Source organism: Polyodon spathula, chromosome 36, assembly GCF_017654505.1.
Source record: "Polyodon spathula isolate WHYD16114869_AA chromosome 36, ASM1765450v1, whole genome shotgun sequence".
Classification (NCBI taxonomy): Eukaryota; Metazoa; Chordata; class Actinopteri; order Acipenseriformes; family Polyodontidae; genus Polyodon; species Polyodon spathula.
In genome coordinates this window covers 5,220,989-5,240,066 of record NC_054569.1, presented here as the reverse complement: position 1 = coordinate 5,240,066, position 19,078 = coordinate 5,220,989, and the positions used below count along the sequence as shown (strand labels likewise).

Sequence of the window (19,078 nt, the reverse complement as noted above, 5' to 3'; positions counted from 1 at the left end):
ACTGGATCACACCATTCATTTCAATAGGGATTGTAGAGGACTGGATCACACCATTCATTTCAATAGGGATTTGGTCGGTACTCGTAAATCATGCTGAATTACCCAGAATGCTGGTTTGTAGAGGGGCTGGATTAGACTGGTTTTACTGGAAATGCTAAATGCCTGTGGTAAACTTTCACACCACTGGTATTACTGTGCTTTACACAGAGCCTAATGCCTGCTGCAGGGATGTGGGTCATTATCTTCACTGATTGCTTTTGCTAAACAGTCTCCTGTGTGTTTGCAGCTCCAGAGGCTGCTCTGAACGTGGGGGTTGTTGCTGGTGGTGTGCTGGCTGCTCTGGGTCTGATCATTGCAGTGATCATAGGAGTTCACATCTGGAAGAAAAGAGCATCAGGTGAGAGAGAGGGAGGCGGGGTTAAGAGCTGCTTCATTAATGCTGCATTTCCAATTCCTTTATCAGTTGTGTTCTGTATATACAGAATAGACAGGTCCTGATGAAATATACAAATTTATGAGCTTAGCATGAACAAACTCCCATTTCTAGTTGATCCCAGTCTTTTAACGCCCCTGGTCTCTCCTGCAGTAAATGTGTAAAAGGTTCCTGTACTAGTCTTTGCACTGGGCTGCTGATTCCTCCATGTAGGAATCTGAAGAGCTGTCTTCCACAGTCCTCTCTGGACTCAGCTTTCAGCTGGCCTTAGAGTTTAGGTTCTGAATAAACTCCTGGCAGCAGTGAGGATGGATCGAGCCCTAACTCCTGAAACAGCTACCCAAGGGTTTCAACCACTGATGGAACTCCAGATTTGCAGAGTACTGGAAATGTTACCAAACAAGAGTTAAACACACATGCTGTGCTCTTGGAAAACAATGTTAATAATGTGTGCCTATAAGCTCAACAGGACTCTTACAGGTGCTGATAAGGACATGAATCTAGTATTTTAGACATGCACTTTACAACAAGAACCCACACATCAGTGACACAGAGGCTGAAAGCAACATATAGCTAGCGCTCCTGTACATTCTCTCAGTGTTTATCTCATTGCAGTCGGTGGAGTTTGGGAGGCCCTGGACAGGGATACTGACCCGCAGTTTCAGGGCAGTCCTGTCCAAAGCTGGATGGGTCACCCTGGTCACTGAAGGAGAAATGACTTGAGCCCCCAGACATGAATTTACTTGGGCTACTGTTTTTGTTCTTTTAATATGTGAAAAATAAAAAATGCACATGAAGGAGAGTAGCTGGCAGAATCTTCAGAACAAGATCTGCTGTGGGTTTAGTGCTAAAACTGCAAAAAATGGGTCAGAGTTTCTGTGTGATTTTAGGGAGTGCTTTTAGCAGTGAATCTCAACAGGGTCCTATAGCTCTATAAAGCAGGGCTGGGTGCAGGGAAAGTGAATCCAGCCCTGGCATGTGTGCACTAATAACACAAGTGCAATCACAACCTTCTCCAGTGTGTAGAATGATGACAGTACATTTCTCAATGATATGAAGCTGCTGATAGATTCACTTGTAAATACAGTAACCCTGAGTTTTGTAATTCACTCCTAGGTGCCAGGAGCCCTGACTACACAGCAGCGCAGAGTGAGTATTTTAGATGTGTTTTAGTTGCATACATTTAAGAAGAAGAAATAAAACACTTCTAGTGAAGATCAAGGCTGGAGAAAAGCAAACAGAATTGAATTCAACAATTACAATTGAAAAGACCACTCTGAATTTGTTGCAGAGGTTAGGTTGAAGTTCTTTAAATACCGTTCTTGCGCTACATGAAAACCGGTTTGTAGAAACTGCCTGTACCTTCTTAATATCTTTTCTATGGGTCAGAGTTGTAATAGATGTGTTTGTGCAGAGCTGTCTCTCCCTGGTTTGCTCTGCTTTTAGGAGATCATTGTTTTCTATGGGTCAGAGTTGTAATAGATGTGTTTGTGCAGAGCTGTCTCTCCCTGGTTTGCTCTGCTTTTAGGAGATCATTGTTTTCTATGGGTCAGAGTTGTAATAGATGTGTTTGTGCAGAGCTGTCTCTCCCTGGTTTGCTCTGCTTTTAGGAGATCATTGTTTTCTATGGGTCAGAGTTGTAATAGATGTGTTTGTGCAGAGCTGTCTCTCCCTGGTTTGCTCTGCTTTTAGGAGATCATTGTTTTCTATGGGAGAGTTGTAATAGATGTGTTTGTGCAGAGCTGTCTCTCCCTGGTTTGCTCTGCTTTTAGGAGATCATTGTTTTCTATGGGTCAGAGTTGTAAACCCAAGGGAGAAGGGCTTTGCTCTTCTTTGTGCAGATTATTATTATTATTATTATTATTATTATTTTTCAGCAAAGATCAAAGTTGCTTCATCCAGCTCCACCAGCGACGACAGGTAAAGATACATTTTCATGCACTTTTAATAACTATTGGGTTCTGTTCTTTTTCTGAATCAATCAGTTATCACCCCAGAAAAATGTATTAAAAACAGCACTGCTTATATTTCAAAATGTTTTTTTTGATTGGTACTATAGATGGTTTGCCATTTTTAAGGTGACAGTTGCCTGACTCTTCTGAGCTGCATGAGATTGCAGAGCTGTTGTTTTCCTGTGAGTCTCACATGAATAACGGACGCCAGTGTCACTGATACTCCAGCATTGTCTTGCTAGGACAGAGCACAGCACACCAACAAGGAGGGTAGAGTTCAGAGGAGATCCTGAGAGCGCTCCTGCTTCTCACTGATACTCCAGCATTGTCTTGATAGGACAGAGCACAGCACACCAACAAGGAGGGTAGAGTTCAGAGGAGATCCTGAGAGCGCTCCTGCTTCTCACTGATACTCCAGCATTGTCTTGACAGGACAGAGCACAGCACACCAACAAGGAGGGTAGAGTTCAGAGGAGATCCTGTAGCGCTCCTGCTTCTCACTGATACTCCAGCATTGTCTTGACAGGACAGAGCACAGCACACCAACAAGGAGGGTAGAGTTCAGAGGAGATCCTGAGAGCGCTCCTGCTTCTCACTGATACTCCAGCATTGTCTTGACAGGACAGAGCACAGCACACCAACAAGGAGGGTAGAGTTCAGAGGAGATCCTGAGAGCGCTCCTGCTTCTCACTGATACTCCAGCATTGTCTGACTAGGACAGAGCACAGCACACCAACAAGGAGGGTAGAGTTCAGAGGAGATCCTGAGAGTCCTCCTGCTTCTCACTGATACTCCAGCATTGTCTTGATAGGACAGAGCACAGCACACCAACAAGGAGGGTAGAGTTCAGAGGAGATCCTGAGAGCGCTCCTGCTTCTCACTGATACTCCAGCATTGTCTTGTGTAACAGAGGTGCAGGGAGCAGCAGTTTAATTATAATTTGAGTTGTTTCTTGCTAGTTTTGAGGGAGCAAACACAAACAAACTGGTTCCATTGTGCTTTTCTCACCCATGTGCTTTACTAACCACAGTCTTTTTGTTCCATGTCTGTATTGTTCCAGGTGTGACCCTGTTGCAGAGAAGCTGACGGCACAGATAGAGAATATACAGCTCAGCTGAGACTTCATCTTTTACACTTTATTTACCCAGATATTGCCACACAGAGCGATCGCACAAACCAATACACTTTCCTCTGTATTGTACTGTTTCATGTATTCTGCACTTTCCACTGTATTTAATATATTATGATTTTTTGGGGTTTGGTTTATAACTGTATATCATGTGTTATGCATTTCTCTGTATTTTGAGGTATTACAGATTTTCTTGTTATCTTGTAAAGCGCTTTGTGATGGTGTTCCACTATGAAAGACGCTATATAAAATAAAGATTGATTGGTTGATTGATTGATGCTTTGGGAATACAGTAGAGCACTTAATCTAGGATCAGAAACTGGTATAGGGGTCAGTTCAGTAGATATATGGGGCGCCTCTTTACATTCATGCAATGGTTAACGAACAGATAGATCAGAACAGGCATTGGGATTCTTGTTTTGTTTTGCAATATTTCAGACATTACGTGGTTGTCTGACAGACATTAGCATCATGGTAACTACATTCTAAACCCCATCCTCTTTGGACTTCCTCCCATAGACTGATCAGGAAAAAATCCAAGAATGCACCCCATTAAAATACAGAATCCATTAAACTGTAAAATATATAAAACCATTACAATATATTAAACACATGCTCAGCTGATCCAGTATAAACCATTACAATACATTGAACACATGCTCAGCTGATCCAGTATAAACCATTACAATATATTAAACACATGATCAGCTGGTACAGATTCATTTCTGAGTTGATGAAACTCATTCATACCCATGCTGTCTCATCCAGCCAGCATTGTTTATAATGATAATAAACAGTGTATTTCAAACTGATCTAACAAGCAGCATGTTTGAACAGAAACATCTTTAAAGGTGCAATTGCATGTTATTATAATGTCATACAGTAATACAGAGTAGGAGCAAATCCCTTCAAACTAATTATTTTATTCTTCACCTGGACAAGACTGTGGGGCACTGCATCTCATTTCATGAAAACCGTCTCCTGTAAGCTTTTCAGTGCTTTCTCTTTTGTGATACGTTTCCATTCTCTTGGGATATCAGCTTGATTTGCATTGCAGTTCTCGGCAAACTGTTCATTAAATGTGGCAGGACATACTTCCAGTAGTCAGAGGCTTCAATGTTTGCATCGGGTGAATTTTACAGTCAGGATAAAATGTTTGATATTGTTATATGGATAGAAATACCAATGTGTATCTTTGCTCCAGAATGTACTCCTACTATTTACATTCGATTAGTTTCCTTGAATTCTCAAATGTATATCTAGCAACCCAATTGGTCAATCCGCTGAAGCAAAGTGCTCTTTGTGGTCCACCCCTCCGGCCATAGCTATCCTTCTACAACCAAACACTCAACCAATTCATTCTGTGGTTTACAGGGCAGATCAGAGTGTCTGTTTGATGTAACACTCTTCAGAAAATTCATCACTCGGCATCTGCTTCAAATCCTCAATAAAATTCATGCTGGAAAACTCCTCGTTGTTGGCATTGTTCTGAAACAGAATGGCTCCCAAAGTGACCCTGGGAATCACAATGTCTTATCCAAAGCGCTGCAGAAGATCTGGATGAACTCAGAAATCACAATGTCTTTATCCAAAGCACTGCAGAAGATCTGGATGAACTCAGAAATCACAATGTCTTTATCCAAAGCGCTGCAGAAGATCTGGATAAACTCAGAAATCACAATGTCTTTATCCAAAGCGCTGCAGAAGATCTGGATGAACTCAGAAATCACAATGTCTTTATCCAAAGCGCTGCAGAAGATCTGGATGAACTCAGAAATCACAATGTCTTTATCCAAAGGATTGCAGAAGATCTGGATGAACTCAGACAGGATTTTTTTTTATTTCAAGATGTTCAGAAGGCTTCTTTGATTCTCTTTGATATTGTGTCAAGACATTTCTTTTCTAAATGCCCTAGCTTGGCATCTTTTACAAAATGTTCTACAATGCACTGAAAAAGCCATTCCTGACTCTTTATACTCATTCATGCTCTTCAAATAGTTCTTAACATTTTCTTCAGTCAGCAGCTGCTTTAAAATTGAAAACTGGAAAAATGCCCCAGAGCTACAATATACTGTAAAGCTTGTGCTCCTGTTAAAATGTCATCTTCGATTTCTATTCCAGACCCCTGTTTGCATACTGCTTGACAGCAGGCGTCAGGGAGACATCCTCTCATTTCTTCTCTTTCTTTTGACTCTGATCTTTCTCTTTCTTTTGGCACTGATCTTTCTCTTGGTTTAAGGTCTGTAAAAGTAGACCAGTTCTGACATTTGAACTTCTCCAGACACAACCGCTTTAGCTCCTGAGCGAACATAGACTTGGTTTTTAGACCCTTATATTCTTGCTCCCACTCATCCACAATGTGTAGCAGCTTTCTTGAATAGGTTTCATGGTGTTCTGCTCCATTTGCTTTATTCTTGGTGATAAACTCACAGCAGCATGCTATATATGTGTTGCCAACTGATTTGCTCTTCTCTGTAATCAGCTTTCAAAGACAATATTTGATTCCCTGGTACCACTTAAGATCAAAATGTTTGTCACTAAGGTAAAAGACCTTTTACCATATTGAGTCAAATCCGGGGCAGTTTGTAACATTGGATTATCGGAACTGCCTTGGCTTCTGAAGCTCTGTGTCAGTTTATTAGATATGTCTAACGCAATATCCCGTTTCTCTAATCTTTTCAACTGCAGTTCAGAGTCCACCTGTTGCCACATCTGTTCAAGTTTTTGGTTTAGCTGTTTGTTTTGCTGCAGCTTTCAAGCCGTTTCCTAACTCTGTTCTTTTGGCCGTGCTGATTGTGAATGTGCTGTTTAGTTTTTTTTCAGTCCTTTATGGATTTGAATGGCTTCTTCTTCTAAGACTGCTGACACTTTGCATGAATTCTTCCTTGTATTTAGCAAGGTACACATTTCCAACTTTTCTCTAATAATAATCAGTCAGTGTCACAAAGACGGCTGTAGTGGGTGACGTCAGACCATAACCAGGAACCAACACAGAAGAGACAGAGACAGGTGAAGTTTGGTGAAGCTGAGCGCTTGTTTGCGCTCAGCCTTTAATAATTAAACAGAGCAGAAAATAAAAGGTTGCAAGACAAACAAAACACAAGACACAGCGCTCGTAGCCAAAACAAAGAGACAAACAAAACAGACTACACGGACAAACACGGTGAGCTGGTATTATTCGAACTATTACTGTTACCTCCGTCTCCAATCCCGTTCCCCACTCACCGAACACACAACCCCGAGTGAGTGAAAACATGCTGCTTTTATGCAGCTGTACCGAGACTCGACTGCTAATCAATCATTCAATTGGAGTCTTGGTACAACTGCACGTGAATTAATGAAGTGCAATTCTCCGTGCTCACATATTACTCCATTTTACCTGCACGTGAAGTGCTGTGCAATCCTCGTGCCTAAATACAAATCCTTGTGCGTAACCCATATTACATCCAGTGTATTAACGACTATACACCAACATTAACACACAACATACAACATAGAAATACACAGAGGTGGGGCAACATTGCCACGGGGCGGTTTACACTCGCAGGGTAGTGACAACGGACGCCTCCACGGTCTGTGAAGGCAGAGGAGTCAGCGGACCCTGGTTGGGCTGCAGGATGTCCCTGCATATCAACATGTTGGAGCTGCAGGCAATGCTCCTTGCCCTCCAGTACTTCCTACCCGTGGTGCAGAACAGACATGTGCTGATCCGCACAGACAATACATCAGTGGTGGTGTATGTCAACCACCAGGGTGGCCTTCGGTCCATGGGGTTGCATCGCCTAGCCTTCAGGCTGCTGATTTGGGCCCAACAAAACTTGCTGTCCCTTCGGGCGACACATGTTCCAGGTGTGGAGAATCGAACGGCGGACCTCCTCTCGAGGGAGGGCCCGAACCCCTCGGAGTGGCGGCTCCACCCTCAGGAGGTATTCACCCCCCTTGGACTTTTCCACATTTTATTGTGTTACAACATGGAATCAAAATGGATTTAATTAGGAGTTTTTGCCACTGATCAACACAAAAAAAGTCCATAATGTCAAAGTGAAAATAAAATCTACAAATTGTTCTAAATGAATTACAAATACAAAACAGAAAATAATTGATTGCATAAGTATTCACCCCCTTGAGTCAATATTTGGTAGAGGCACCTTTGGCAGCAATTACAGCCATGAGTCTGTTTGGATAAGTCTCTACCAGCTTTGCACATCTGGCACTGCAATTTTTGCCCATTCTTCTTTGCAAAATTGTTCAAGCTTCGTCAAGTTGGATGGAGATCTTTGGTGAACAGCAATTTTCCCGGGCTATTGTTGCCGTATGCACAGTGTCTCCCGCTCAGCCGTGGAAGACTAACTCCTTTAAAGTTACCATAGGCCTCTTGGTGGCCTCCCTGACTAGTGCCCTTCCCGCCCCGATACTCAGTTTTTGAGGACGGCCTGTTCTAGACAGATTCACAGTTGTGCCATATTCTCTCCATTTCTTAATAATGGACTTTACTGTGCTCCGGGGGATATTCAATGCCTTGGAAATGTTCTTATATCCTACCCCTGATTGGTGCTTTTGAAGAACCTTATTCCGGATTTGCTTTGAATGTTCCTTCATCTTCATAATGTAGTTTTTGTTAGGAAATGTACTAACCAACTGTGGGACCTCCCAGAGACAGGTGTATTTAACCTGAAATCATCTGAAACACCTTAAGTGCACACAGCTGGACTCCATTCAACTAATTATGGGACTTCTAAAGACAATTGGTCGCACCAGAGCTTATTTAGGTGTGTCACAGCAAAGGGGGTGAATACTCATGCAATCCAATTATTTTCTGTTTTGTATTTGTAATTAATTTAGAACAATTTGTAGATTTTATTTTTCACTTTGACACTATGGACTTTTTTTGTGTTGATCAGTGGCAAAAACTCCTAATTAAATCAGTTTTGATTCCATGACAATAAAATGTGGAAAAGTTCAAGGGGGGGTAAATACTTTTGAGAGCCACTGTAGCTGGATTTTCAAATGGCAGATAAAAAAACGAATTTTCATCAACTGACTCATCTAGAAATGTTTCGGAGTGAAGAACTACTAAAATATTTAATTGATCACGTTATTAATTAAGTCAAGTGTGTGTTTAAGTAACTGAGAGCTCAGCTGGAATGACAACCAGAAGACACAGTGGGAATGGGGTTGAGAACCACTGACAACCAGAAGACACAGTGGGAATGGGGTTGAGAACCACTGACAACCAGAAGACACAGTGGGAATGGGGTTGAGAACCACTGACAACCAGAAGACACAGTGGGAATGGGGTTGAGAACCACTGACAACCAGAAAACACAGTGGGAATGGGGTTGAGAACCACTGACAACCAGACACAGTGGGAATGGGGTTGAGAACCACTGACAACCAGAAGACACAGTGGGAATGGGGTTGAGAACCACTGACAACCAGAAGACACAGTGGGAATGGGGTTGAGAACCACTGACAACCAGAAGACACAGTGGGAATGGGGTTGAGAACCACTGACAACCAGAAAACACAGTGGGAATGGGGTTGAGAACCATTGGCCTAGATCAAATTTAAATTTTCACCCTCCTGCTAATTTCAAATTACAACGATTGCAATTTGAAATTAGCAGTGGCTGAACATTTTGAAAGTATGCAGGGGGTGTGGCAGCTTTTCACTGGTGCAACCCCAGCGTCCGTATCTGGTAATATGAAAAAAAATATTAACCCATAAGTATAACAAATAAATAGAAAATATGCTTTTTCATGAGGCAAGGTGGAAAGCTATGTGGTTGTACTTGTCTTTTAATATGCTCAATAGCTTTCTAATTAACAACAAGCACGTCTTTCTGTAAGCACACAAAATACAAGGAACGGGGGAAAAAAGAACAGCCAAAAACCAAATCAAACCACAACAGAGTTCAGCTACACATTTACTTTCAGCTTCAAGTTAAACAGTAAACAGTAAAACGGTATAAATAGGTAAATAGTCCCAAATACAATAAATCTCCCAGGAGTGTATTCGGATAGACTGAGAGATGCCATAGACAGCAATAGGGATGCCGGAGTAGACACAGAAGTCTCTGTTGTTGATGACAGAGAGGCTGAGGATGGTTTGTGAATTGCATTATTTTAATGACTTTTTTATGTGTTCAGTGAAATAAGTTCACCTTTTCTATTTTTTTTTTTTTGTATTTTTCAGAATTGAAAATCGTGGCAAACCCTGCTGTGGCAGTTGATTTGTTTTCAGAGGCTGTGATGAAGCAGCAGGAGACTAGCAAACCTAAGAATGGATTTGAGAGAAAGTACTGAGAGTAGAGAGAGGACAATTTTGTCCTTCTATAAAAAGTCCCAAGTGGAATGGAAGGTAGTTAAGTTTGATTTTTACGTAATAAAAAATAAGCTTTTTTTTTAAGTTTGTTTGCATATATCAGGGGTGTCCAACCTTCACAGACCAAGAGCCAAGGAAATAAAATGTACAGTGACACAGAGCCACAAACTTTACAAAGGGATTAATTTAGCATTTCACTGATATTGTTTTATTACAATTACTATCACACACACTATTAAATGAAGCTGACCTTTTCCAGTACATACGTAATACTGATATCCAAACAAATACATTTTCACTATTTATAAAAGCATAGTTTTGTTTTTGTTTCTTATTTGGGTGAGTAGCTAACTATCATGTATTTTCTTATACCGCATACAGGCAGGATCTGTACTCTGCGTGCTTTTGGCATTCTTTGCAACGCACTTTGTTCTGAATGCAGCTGTAGTTCAATGTCACTGTTCAGGTCTGAGATGGATGCGGTCTACCGTGTGATGTGAAATTTGCTTTTGCAGTTGATTGTTGTTGGGACATAGGACAGCAATAACATCCCTAAGGCAAGTTTTCACAAACTCCCCGTCAGAGTAGGGTTTTTTTGCACGGGCAAAGTTCCAGGCCACTTGTTAGACTAGGCTAGCGTCGCTGGCTGAGATTGTTTGGCAAATTTGGTCAACATTTGCGTCTGTTTATCCTTTTGCTTTTTACCGACAACAGTCATTTTTTTCAGCTCCGACATGAGCTGATAAAAATATCAGATAAAACTCAAAAGATGTATTCATGAACATAATATCTAACATTTGCAATAGCAGAAACGCCACATTTAAATGGAAATTAGCACATATAACGCATGACTGTCGGGGCGGTTAAAGCATTAACTTTTAAAGACAGAAGTTCAGAGTCTTTTGGTAATTCTTTGTCAATGCGGGCATGGTTTGTATGAAATAACGCTGCAGATTTGAAGATTTGAACTGCGACATAAAGGCAAGTGCCAGGTTGCATAACACCTAAAGTGAAATTCCCCCCTTAGTTTCCCCAAATGTTCTGCTTAAGTAATATTTGTATTTCCGTATTTCCCTTAAGTTAGTTAACCATTGCACAAAACGACTTTAGGGGATAACAAAGTGAAAATACCTAAATTTCCTTGAGACCCCTTAAACCGAAAAAACGATATGGCAGCATTTTTGGAAATTGAAGAGGACAGAGGCACACTTATCGGAAGGATTTGCAGAGAGAAAATCCTTTGGCTATAATGGATGACGAGCAATTAATAACAAACTATTGATTTGACCGGAATACTGTCTTTTAAATGTCTGAATAATGCTGGAAGCTGATTTAACAACCCCAAACACGAAGAAATCACGCATTGCTGCTCCCTGTTCTTTAAATACAGCGCTAGCGCTTCGCTTTTTTGCAACTGGTGGCTTTTTATTACGATAAAAATGTATACTTAATAATAACAAAAAAAAAAAACCACACATTTGGCCGGTTGCATAACATCTTAAATGAGATTAATGGTTAATTCTGCAACACACAGGATAGGGGAGACGGGGGCTGGTTGTCACTCTGTACTCTTCATTGTGTTCCTCAGTCTGGTGCCACGCTGCGAGGTTCTGCTCCTCGTTATATTGAAGAATAACTCTTCACCTACAAATTGATGTTTTTATTTCAGCATAACTTTATTTCAAATATGATATATAGACGGTTTAAAACGTGCCGGTCACCCGTGACTCCCTGCCCCACACTGGGGTTGGTTGTCACAGCGTGTGTTCTTGCTTTTACAGTAGACAATAATTTTTTTTTTTTTTTTTTTTTTTTTTTTTTTTTTTTTTAAATAACAGTTTCTACTGTGCACAATAACAGAAAAAGTTGCATTTTTACTTTGTATGTGAACATATAAAATATAGATATATACATATATATATATATATATATATATATATATATATATATATATATATATATATATATATATATATATATATATATATATATATATATATATATATATATATATATATATATATATATAATATATATATATATATGCTACAAAATAATACCACAGCCCATGCTACAAAATAATACCACAGCCTCCACAGAACCAGAGGACAAACAGGAAATCATTTAAATAAGCATTATATGGCGACAGATCCCACATTGTGGTGTAAAAAAGTAGAAAGAAAAAATATAAGTATTCTTCCTATAGGATTTGCATGTGACAACCAACCCCCAAAACTATGAGACAACCTGCCCCAGCCAGACTTAACATGATAATTGAATTCTGTCAGGACTGCTGGGAGAACCTACTGGTTTTGTTTTTACACCAAAAGATAGCCAGTATCAGGTTCTATTTAACATGGCCACCAGTTCAAACAAACTCCAGTACTACTAAGAGTTAGAACATAAACAACAAGATATGTATTTCTTACTTTGGGTATGAAAAAAAAATAAAAAAATGTGCGACAAACCTTTATGTTAGATGGAACTGACCTCAAATTACAACTGGTTGACAATAGACCCGTGACACATTTCAGTGTTAGAATCACCTGCCTGCGTGCACAACCGACCCGTGACAACCGACCCGTACAACCGACCCGTGACAACCGACCCGTGTGACAACCGACCCGTGACAACCGACCCGTGACAACCGACCCGTGACAACCGACCCGTGACAACCGACCCGTGACAACCGACCCGTGACAACCGACCCGTGACAACCGACCCGTGACAACCGACCGTGTGACAACCGACCCGTGACAACCGACCCGTGACAACCGACCCGTGACAACCGACCCGTGACAACCGCGTGACAACCGACCCGTGACAACCGACCCGTGCGACAACCGACCCGTGACAACCGACCCGTGACAACCGACCCGTGACAACCGACCCGTGACAACCGACCCGTGACAACCGACCCGTGACAACCGACCCGTGACAACCGACCCGTGACAACCGACCCGTGACAACCGACCCGTGACAACCGACCCGTGACAACAACCGACCCGTGACAACCGACCGTGTGACAACCGACAACCCCGTGACAACCGACCCGCGACAACCGTGACCGTGACAACCGACCCGTGACAACCGACCCGTGACAACCGACCTGTGCGACAAATATGTTTAGTGTACATTTTTTTTTGTAGCTATACCTGTTTTTTGTGATGCTCTTCTGAAATCAGAATATATGTATATATAATCTCGTGAATGCTGTGATTTACCGTTAAATTTCTTGCATTCACACATTCAGTTATTTCTGGCACAAGAGTTTTTTCCATTGCGTTCAACTAAAAAATCCTTTACTCTCCCAGTCCGGTGAGGTGTTTTGATAATCATCTTCAGATTTTCTTTTTAGTTTTTTTTTTTTTTTCTGCCATTATAAACAGAGCAGAAGCCGGTCCTGTTCAAAGCAAAGTGACCGGTCTGCAGGCTTCTGTGACTCGAGTCCTGGGTGCGCGGTGCAAATAACCGTGGAAATAACGTGTAGGCAGCGCAGCCTCAGAGAGCAGGGCATGTTTTGTCATTCTCACACTTTATATTTTTTTAAATGGGTTTCATTTTGCCAAGTATCAGATGTGTTTTTTTTTTTTTTTCTCCCCTCCTCAGGAATCGCTGAAAAAGCTTTGCTGTTTGAAGGAGAACCTGACCATTTAATTCCCTCCTCGTCACAGTTCCTCCTAGAAAGGGATATATTTCAAGTAGCTGGTGAATGATTGGCTGTTCATTCTTACATGGTGGTCCGTGCTTAGCTGGGTTGAGTCCTGCAATAGTCCTTGTCTTGCTGGGAGGTGCACCAGAAATGAACATTTGGAGATTCAGGACTGTCCTGATATCGATGTTCGGGAAACTATCAACATAGTAAGTAACCTTGTATTTCTTTAATTTCAGGTCTTAATAAAACTGCTTGCTAAATGTTCAGTAATCATACATTGTTTTATTTACTATTCATTTATTTGGCTGACACTTATATCCAAAGTGACTTACATTTGTACCCATTTATGCAGCTGGGCGTTTTACTGGAGCAATCTGAGTGAAGGGTTCAGCAGCAGTTCCACACCCAGGATCTGAACCCACAACCCTCAGAGTCCAGAGCCCTGACCACTAGCCCACACTTCTGCCTATCGAAATAATACTTTCATTTTGCTTTCTTTTTTCAATTAAAAAAAACGTTTTTGTGTGCTATTGCTTTTCAGTCTGAAGCCACATTTCTTCTTTCTCTGGAATGTGTTGTGTAAATAAGATGAGGTATTTGTGAATGCATATGTTCTTATTAATAAGAGTTCCTTAGTTTGAATTTGTGGTAAGATGGTATGTTTTCCATAACACAGGTGATTAGTGAAGGTGTTTGTGTTTATAACGGTTTTGTTTGTGTTTGTGTTTTGTTTTCTAGCTGGAAGCTAAAACAGATCTAAGTGAAGAAGACAAAAGTATAATATTGCAACCGGCAGGAAGCTGGGATCTTCCAGGGGTGACAAAAGGAAAGCGACATTGGCTGATGGACAAACTCCTCCTTCATGCTGTGATTAGTTTTTGTTTTGTTCATATCCAGCTTAGGTTTACAATTTGTGGTGCTAGTTTTGTAATAAACGTAAAACATTATTACCATACCTACAGTTACCTTGCTTTTCAATTGTTTGCTTACTGTTTTATTTTGTCATTTTAAACAAATGAAATTGATTTTTTTTTTTTTTTAATTGCGGAAGGTTATTGAAAGAACAACCAGACAAGTTAAACAGCTGAGGAAAGGTCTGAAGGAAATGTTGGTTTGGCCTCTTGTGTCAATGTTGCCCCGCCCCTGTGTGTATTTCTGTGTTGTATGTTGCGTGTTGTGTGTTAATGTTGGTGTACAGTCATTGTTACACGGGATATAATATGGGTTATGAACATGAGTGTTTAAAATATATATTTGTATTTAGGCACGAGGATTGCACAGCACTTCACGTGCAGGTAAAATGTAATAATATGTGAGCATGGGGAATTGCACTTTATTAATTCACGTGCAGTTGTACCGAGACTCCAATTGAATGATTGATTAGCAATCGAGTCTCATTACAGCTGCATAAAAGCTGCATGTTTGCACTCACTCGGGGTTGTGTGTTCGGTGGAGAACAGGTGAGAGAGAGATTTATTAGGATTACAATTGCTGTTGCGTGCTGGAAGTGCCAGCACGGTACCTGTGTTCTGTTCGTACACCGTCTGTCTGTCTATTTGTTTTGGCCCACGTGCCGTTTATTTTGTAATAGTGTTTGTGTTTTGTTCAACTTTTTATTTTCTGTATGTTCATTAAATACGCGCAACAGCGTGTTTCATCCCCCCTTTCACCTCGCAGTGCTGTGTGTTCCTTCTGCTCTGACGTCACCAATAAAGCCAGCTTGTTCAAACCTCTCTAAAGGAAAGATGTGACGTTGTTCCACTAATGTTTCCAAGGGCCTCAGACACACTGTATAACTCCCAGCTAAGTTACATTTTGTTACCTAATTATGTTTTCAATACCCATGAGCGTGTGTTAACGTTTTGAAATTGTGATTCCTAATTATAAAATATGTAATGTATTTTTTATTTTGTGTGTAACTCTGTGAAGTTCATCTACTAGTATGAAATGTTAATGTTTTTGGTCTTCAAGACAAAAAAACGAGTTGTATAGAGCAGTGTTCTTCACTGATTTTCAGGGGGGGGGGGGGCACTTTTGCGAGTAAGACATCAGTGTGAGGGCCGCCAGGCCTCCTCTTTCACATTTGTGTGTTGTTGGGGGCCGCACTAAAGTCCACTAGGGGTCGCCAGTGCCATGCGGGCCTTGCAATGAAGAACACTAGTATAGAGCATTGAGAGGAAGCCATTTCAATATGAAATCCAACAAAACAGCCAGTAAGGTTCAGCAAGATCACCTGCAGTTTATTAGTGTTTTTCCTGCAGTTTATTAGTGTTTTTTCCTGCAGTTTATTAGTGTTTTTTTCCTGCAGTTTATTAGTGTTTTTCCTGCAGTTTATTAGTGTTTTTTCCTGCAGTTTATTAGTGTTTTTTCCTGCAGTTTATTAGTGTTTTTTCCTGCAGTTTATTAGTGTTTTTTCCTGCAGTTTATTAGTGTTTTTTTCCTGCAGTTTATTAGTGTTTTTTTCCTGCAGTTTATTAGTGTTTTTTTCCTGCAGTTTATTAGTGTTTTTTTCCTGCAGTTTATTAGTGTTTTTCCTGCAGTTTATTAGTGTTTTTTTCCTGCAGTTTATTAGTGTTTTTTCCTGCAGTTTATTAGTGTTTTTTTCCTGCAGTTTATTAGTGTTTTTTTCCTGCAGTTTATTAGTGTTTTTTCCTGCAGTTTATTAGTTTTTTCCTGCAGTTTATTAGTGTTTTTTTCCTGCAGTTTATTAGTGTTTTTTCCTGCAGTTTATTAGTTTTTTCCTGCAGTTTATTAGTGTTTTTTCCTGCAGTTTATTCGTTTTTTCCTGCAGTTTATTAGTGTTTTTTCCTGCAGTTTATTAGTGTTTTTCCTGCAGTTTATTAGTGTTTTTTCCTGCAGTTTATTAGTGTTTTTTCCTGCAGTTTATTAGTGTTTTTTCCTGCAGTTTATTAGTGTTTTTTCCTGCAGTTTATTAGTGTTTTTTCCTGCAGTTTATTAGTGTTTTTTTCCTGCAGTTTATTAGTGTATTTTCCTGCAGTTTATTAGTTTTTTTCCTGCAGTTTATTAGTGTTTTTTTCCTGCAGTTTATTAGTGTTTTTTTCCTGCAGTTTATTAGTGTTTTTTCCTGCAGTTTATTAGTGTTTTTTCCTGCAGTTTATTAGTGTTTTTTTCCTGCAGTTTATTAGTGTTTTTTTCCTGCAGTTTATTAGTGTTTTTTTCCTGCAGTTTATTAGTGTTTTTTTCCTGCAGTTTATTAGTGTTTTTTCCTGCAGTTTATTAGTGTTTTTTTCCTGTAGTTTATTAGTGTTTTTTTCCTGTAGTTTATTAGTGTTTTTTCCTGCAGTTTATTAGTGTTTTTTCCTGCAGTTTATTAGTGTTTTTTCCTGCAGTTTATTAGTGTTTTTTTCCTGCAGTTTATTAGTGTTTTTTTCCTGCAGTTTATTAGTGTTTTTCCTGCAGTTTATTAGTGTTTTTTCCTGCAGTTTATTAGTGTTTTTTTCCTGCAGTTTATTAGTGTTTTTATTTTCCTGCAGTTTATTAGTGTATTTTTCCTCTAGGTGTTTCTTGAAAGAATTGCCTGGCCTGCCCTCAATGAGGTGGATGATGGCTGCTCTCGAGTCTAAATGCTGTACAACAGGCTTCTTCAGGACAGTCGTTGAAAATGGGATCATTCAATTCATTCATCATTTCTAGGTATAATTATTTGAACATTCATCTCACCCTTGCCTTGCACAAAAAGTGACAACTTACTCCTTATCACTTGTTACCATATTTGCGACCTCTTCATTTAGAAATGAGGTGCGTAAAATATATTTAACAGACAGGAAGGTCAGTTAAGGTTCAAACTCGGAGGGAATGTAATGAACAATGTTTTTGCGTGTCTCTTTACATAGGGGTCAAAGGTCAAGAATAATCTTCTATGGAATGACACTTTGATGTCACAATTTTGCTATTATGAATTTTCATACGGCTCTGGGTGCAAATATAGCCTTTATATATTCCATATGAATGTACATCTAAATAAGCACACGAACATTATAATAAACAAATGTATTGCAAAAGTAAAACTATTAGTTACTTTTCATAAAGCTGACTTGACAGGACTCGACCCATATGAAATTTGAAGAGATAAGAGATAAGAGATAGCATCCACCTGCTTCGAAACCAACAAGCTACTCAGCCGCTGCTTTGACTACTCGTCATGTGAGGAAGATCTTATTTCCTGTATACACACACCGTGGAGACCGTTTTTGGACTTGTGTAATGCAGAATTCAACCATGAGAAATGTGTTTGAAGTCCTGGAATGGCAAATTAAAATGTTTTACCCTTTAAAGGGTATAGAAGGACCTTTTTATTTTTAGTGCTACATGTTCCCATGTGTTGCCACAACTGTTTAAGCAAGGCTTATATTGTTTTAATTTATTTTTACATTTTGACCTCTTTTTAAAACTTTTAAATTGCATTCCACAGTCTCCCAAGATGGCTTCACATGTACCTGCATGGACCTCTCAGAACTACATTTCCCATCATCCTCCTGCTCACTGGTAAATCCATCTTACATACGTGAGCAGGAGGATGATGGGAAATGTAGTCCCTCTGGTATGTCACTCTGTTTCACTTCAGAGACACAAAGCTGAACAAAACTATTTCACAATATGGTGTCTGTTGTTGTTGTTCAGTTATGTGTACGGATCTGATTTAAATAAACCAGAGAAGTGTTCAAGGACCAAACAGCCTCGTCTAGTTCTCTATTAAACACAACCTACAACGCTACATAAGCAAATAAAATAGTGTTTTTATTCACCCCGGATAGTGATTGTGGTTTGATAAATCTGCACTTCGTGGCTCTCGTGTTCCTGACAGGCTTCCCACGCCGTATAGAAACCCCGCTGCTGTGAAGCTTGATCGCTGCTTTCCTGCAAAAATGCTAACTTTCAAAACAACACAATCCAGCTTCACTTCAGAGACACAAACCTGAACAAAACTATTCACCCGGATACTGCTGATGCGCGCTTCCCATTGGCTGGACCACGCTCGCTTAGCCAATCACAAAATTCCAGACTGAGAGAGTTTCTGATAAGCGGTGTGATCGGTTCGTGGTTGGCAAAAGCTAGAAGAATTGTATTAAAAATATTAAATATCCATTTCACAAGCAACCCGGTTGTTTATAAGCGAGTGTGGTGTTGAATACCCTGCTCTGTGGAGACTATCGGAGATGACCCGGGTGGCTGTACTCGGGATTCTCTGCTGGGTTCATGCAGCTGCCGCAGGTCAGTTTTTACACGAGAAATATTTACTGTCTTCAATAAATATACAGCAAAATACCAGGGGCTTCCTCGCAGGATGTGCTCGCTTTAAGAAAAACAAACAGTTTGAAGCTGGTAGTCGTGACCCTGAAGCTAAATCTTATTTTGTGGGAATGTTAGCAGGCAGTCCTTCTGACGAGTCTGTTACTTCTTTAGTTACTATCTTTCCATCCAACTTTTAAGCTCGGTAACACTTACGCGAATAAGACAATATCTGCGGCAAACGCAGCTGAAACGGTTTAAGTCGACTTGTAATGAGTTTTTTGCTGGCTGAAGGGGTTTTTATTTTATTCCTCACTTGCATGGAAACCGTAACG

At 40.2% G+C, this 19,078-nt stretch overlaps 3 protein-coding genes across 7 annotated transcripts in view; 2 read left to right on the top strand and 1 right to left on the bottom strand.

The window, feature by feature from the left end:
- The window catches only part of LOC121304021 (major histocompatibility complex class I-related gene protein-like), a 29,672-nt gene extending 25,236 nt beyond the window's left edge, over window positions 1-4,436 (top strand). Inside the window, exons 5-7 of the mRNA XM_041234964.1 lie at window positions 287-397; window positions 1,550-1,582; window positions 3,446-4,436. Of these exons, the coding sequence (XP_041090898.1) occupies window positions 287-397; window positions 1,550-1,582; window positions 3,446-3,471 (170 nt within the window). The 3' untranslated portion in view covers window positions 3,472-4,436. The remainder of the gene's footprint in view (window positions 1-286; window positions 398-1,549; window positions 1,583-3,445) is intronic.
- Window positions 1-19,078, bottom strand: part of sidt2 (SID1 transmembrane family, member 2) — a 214,527-nt gene that overhangs the window by 110,276 nt on the left and 85,173 nt on the right. The gene's annotated exons all lie outside the window — the stretch shown is intronic.
- pcsk7 (proprotein convertase subtilisin/kexin type 7) overlaps window positions 1-19,078 on the top strand; it is a 152,561-nt gene that overhangs the window by 66,735 nt on the left and 66,748 nt on the right. The window lies entirely within an intron of this gene.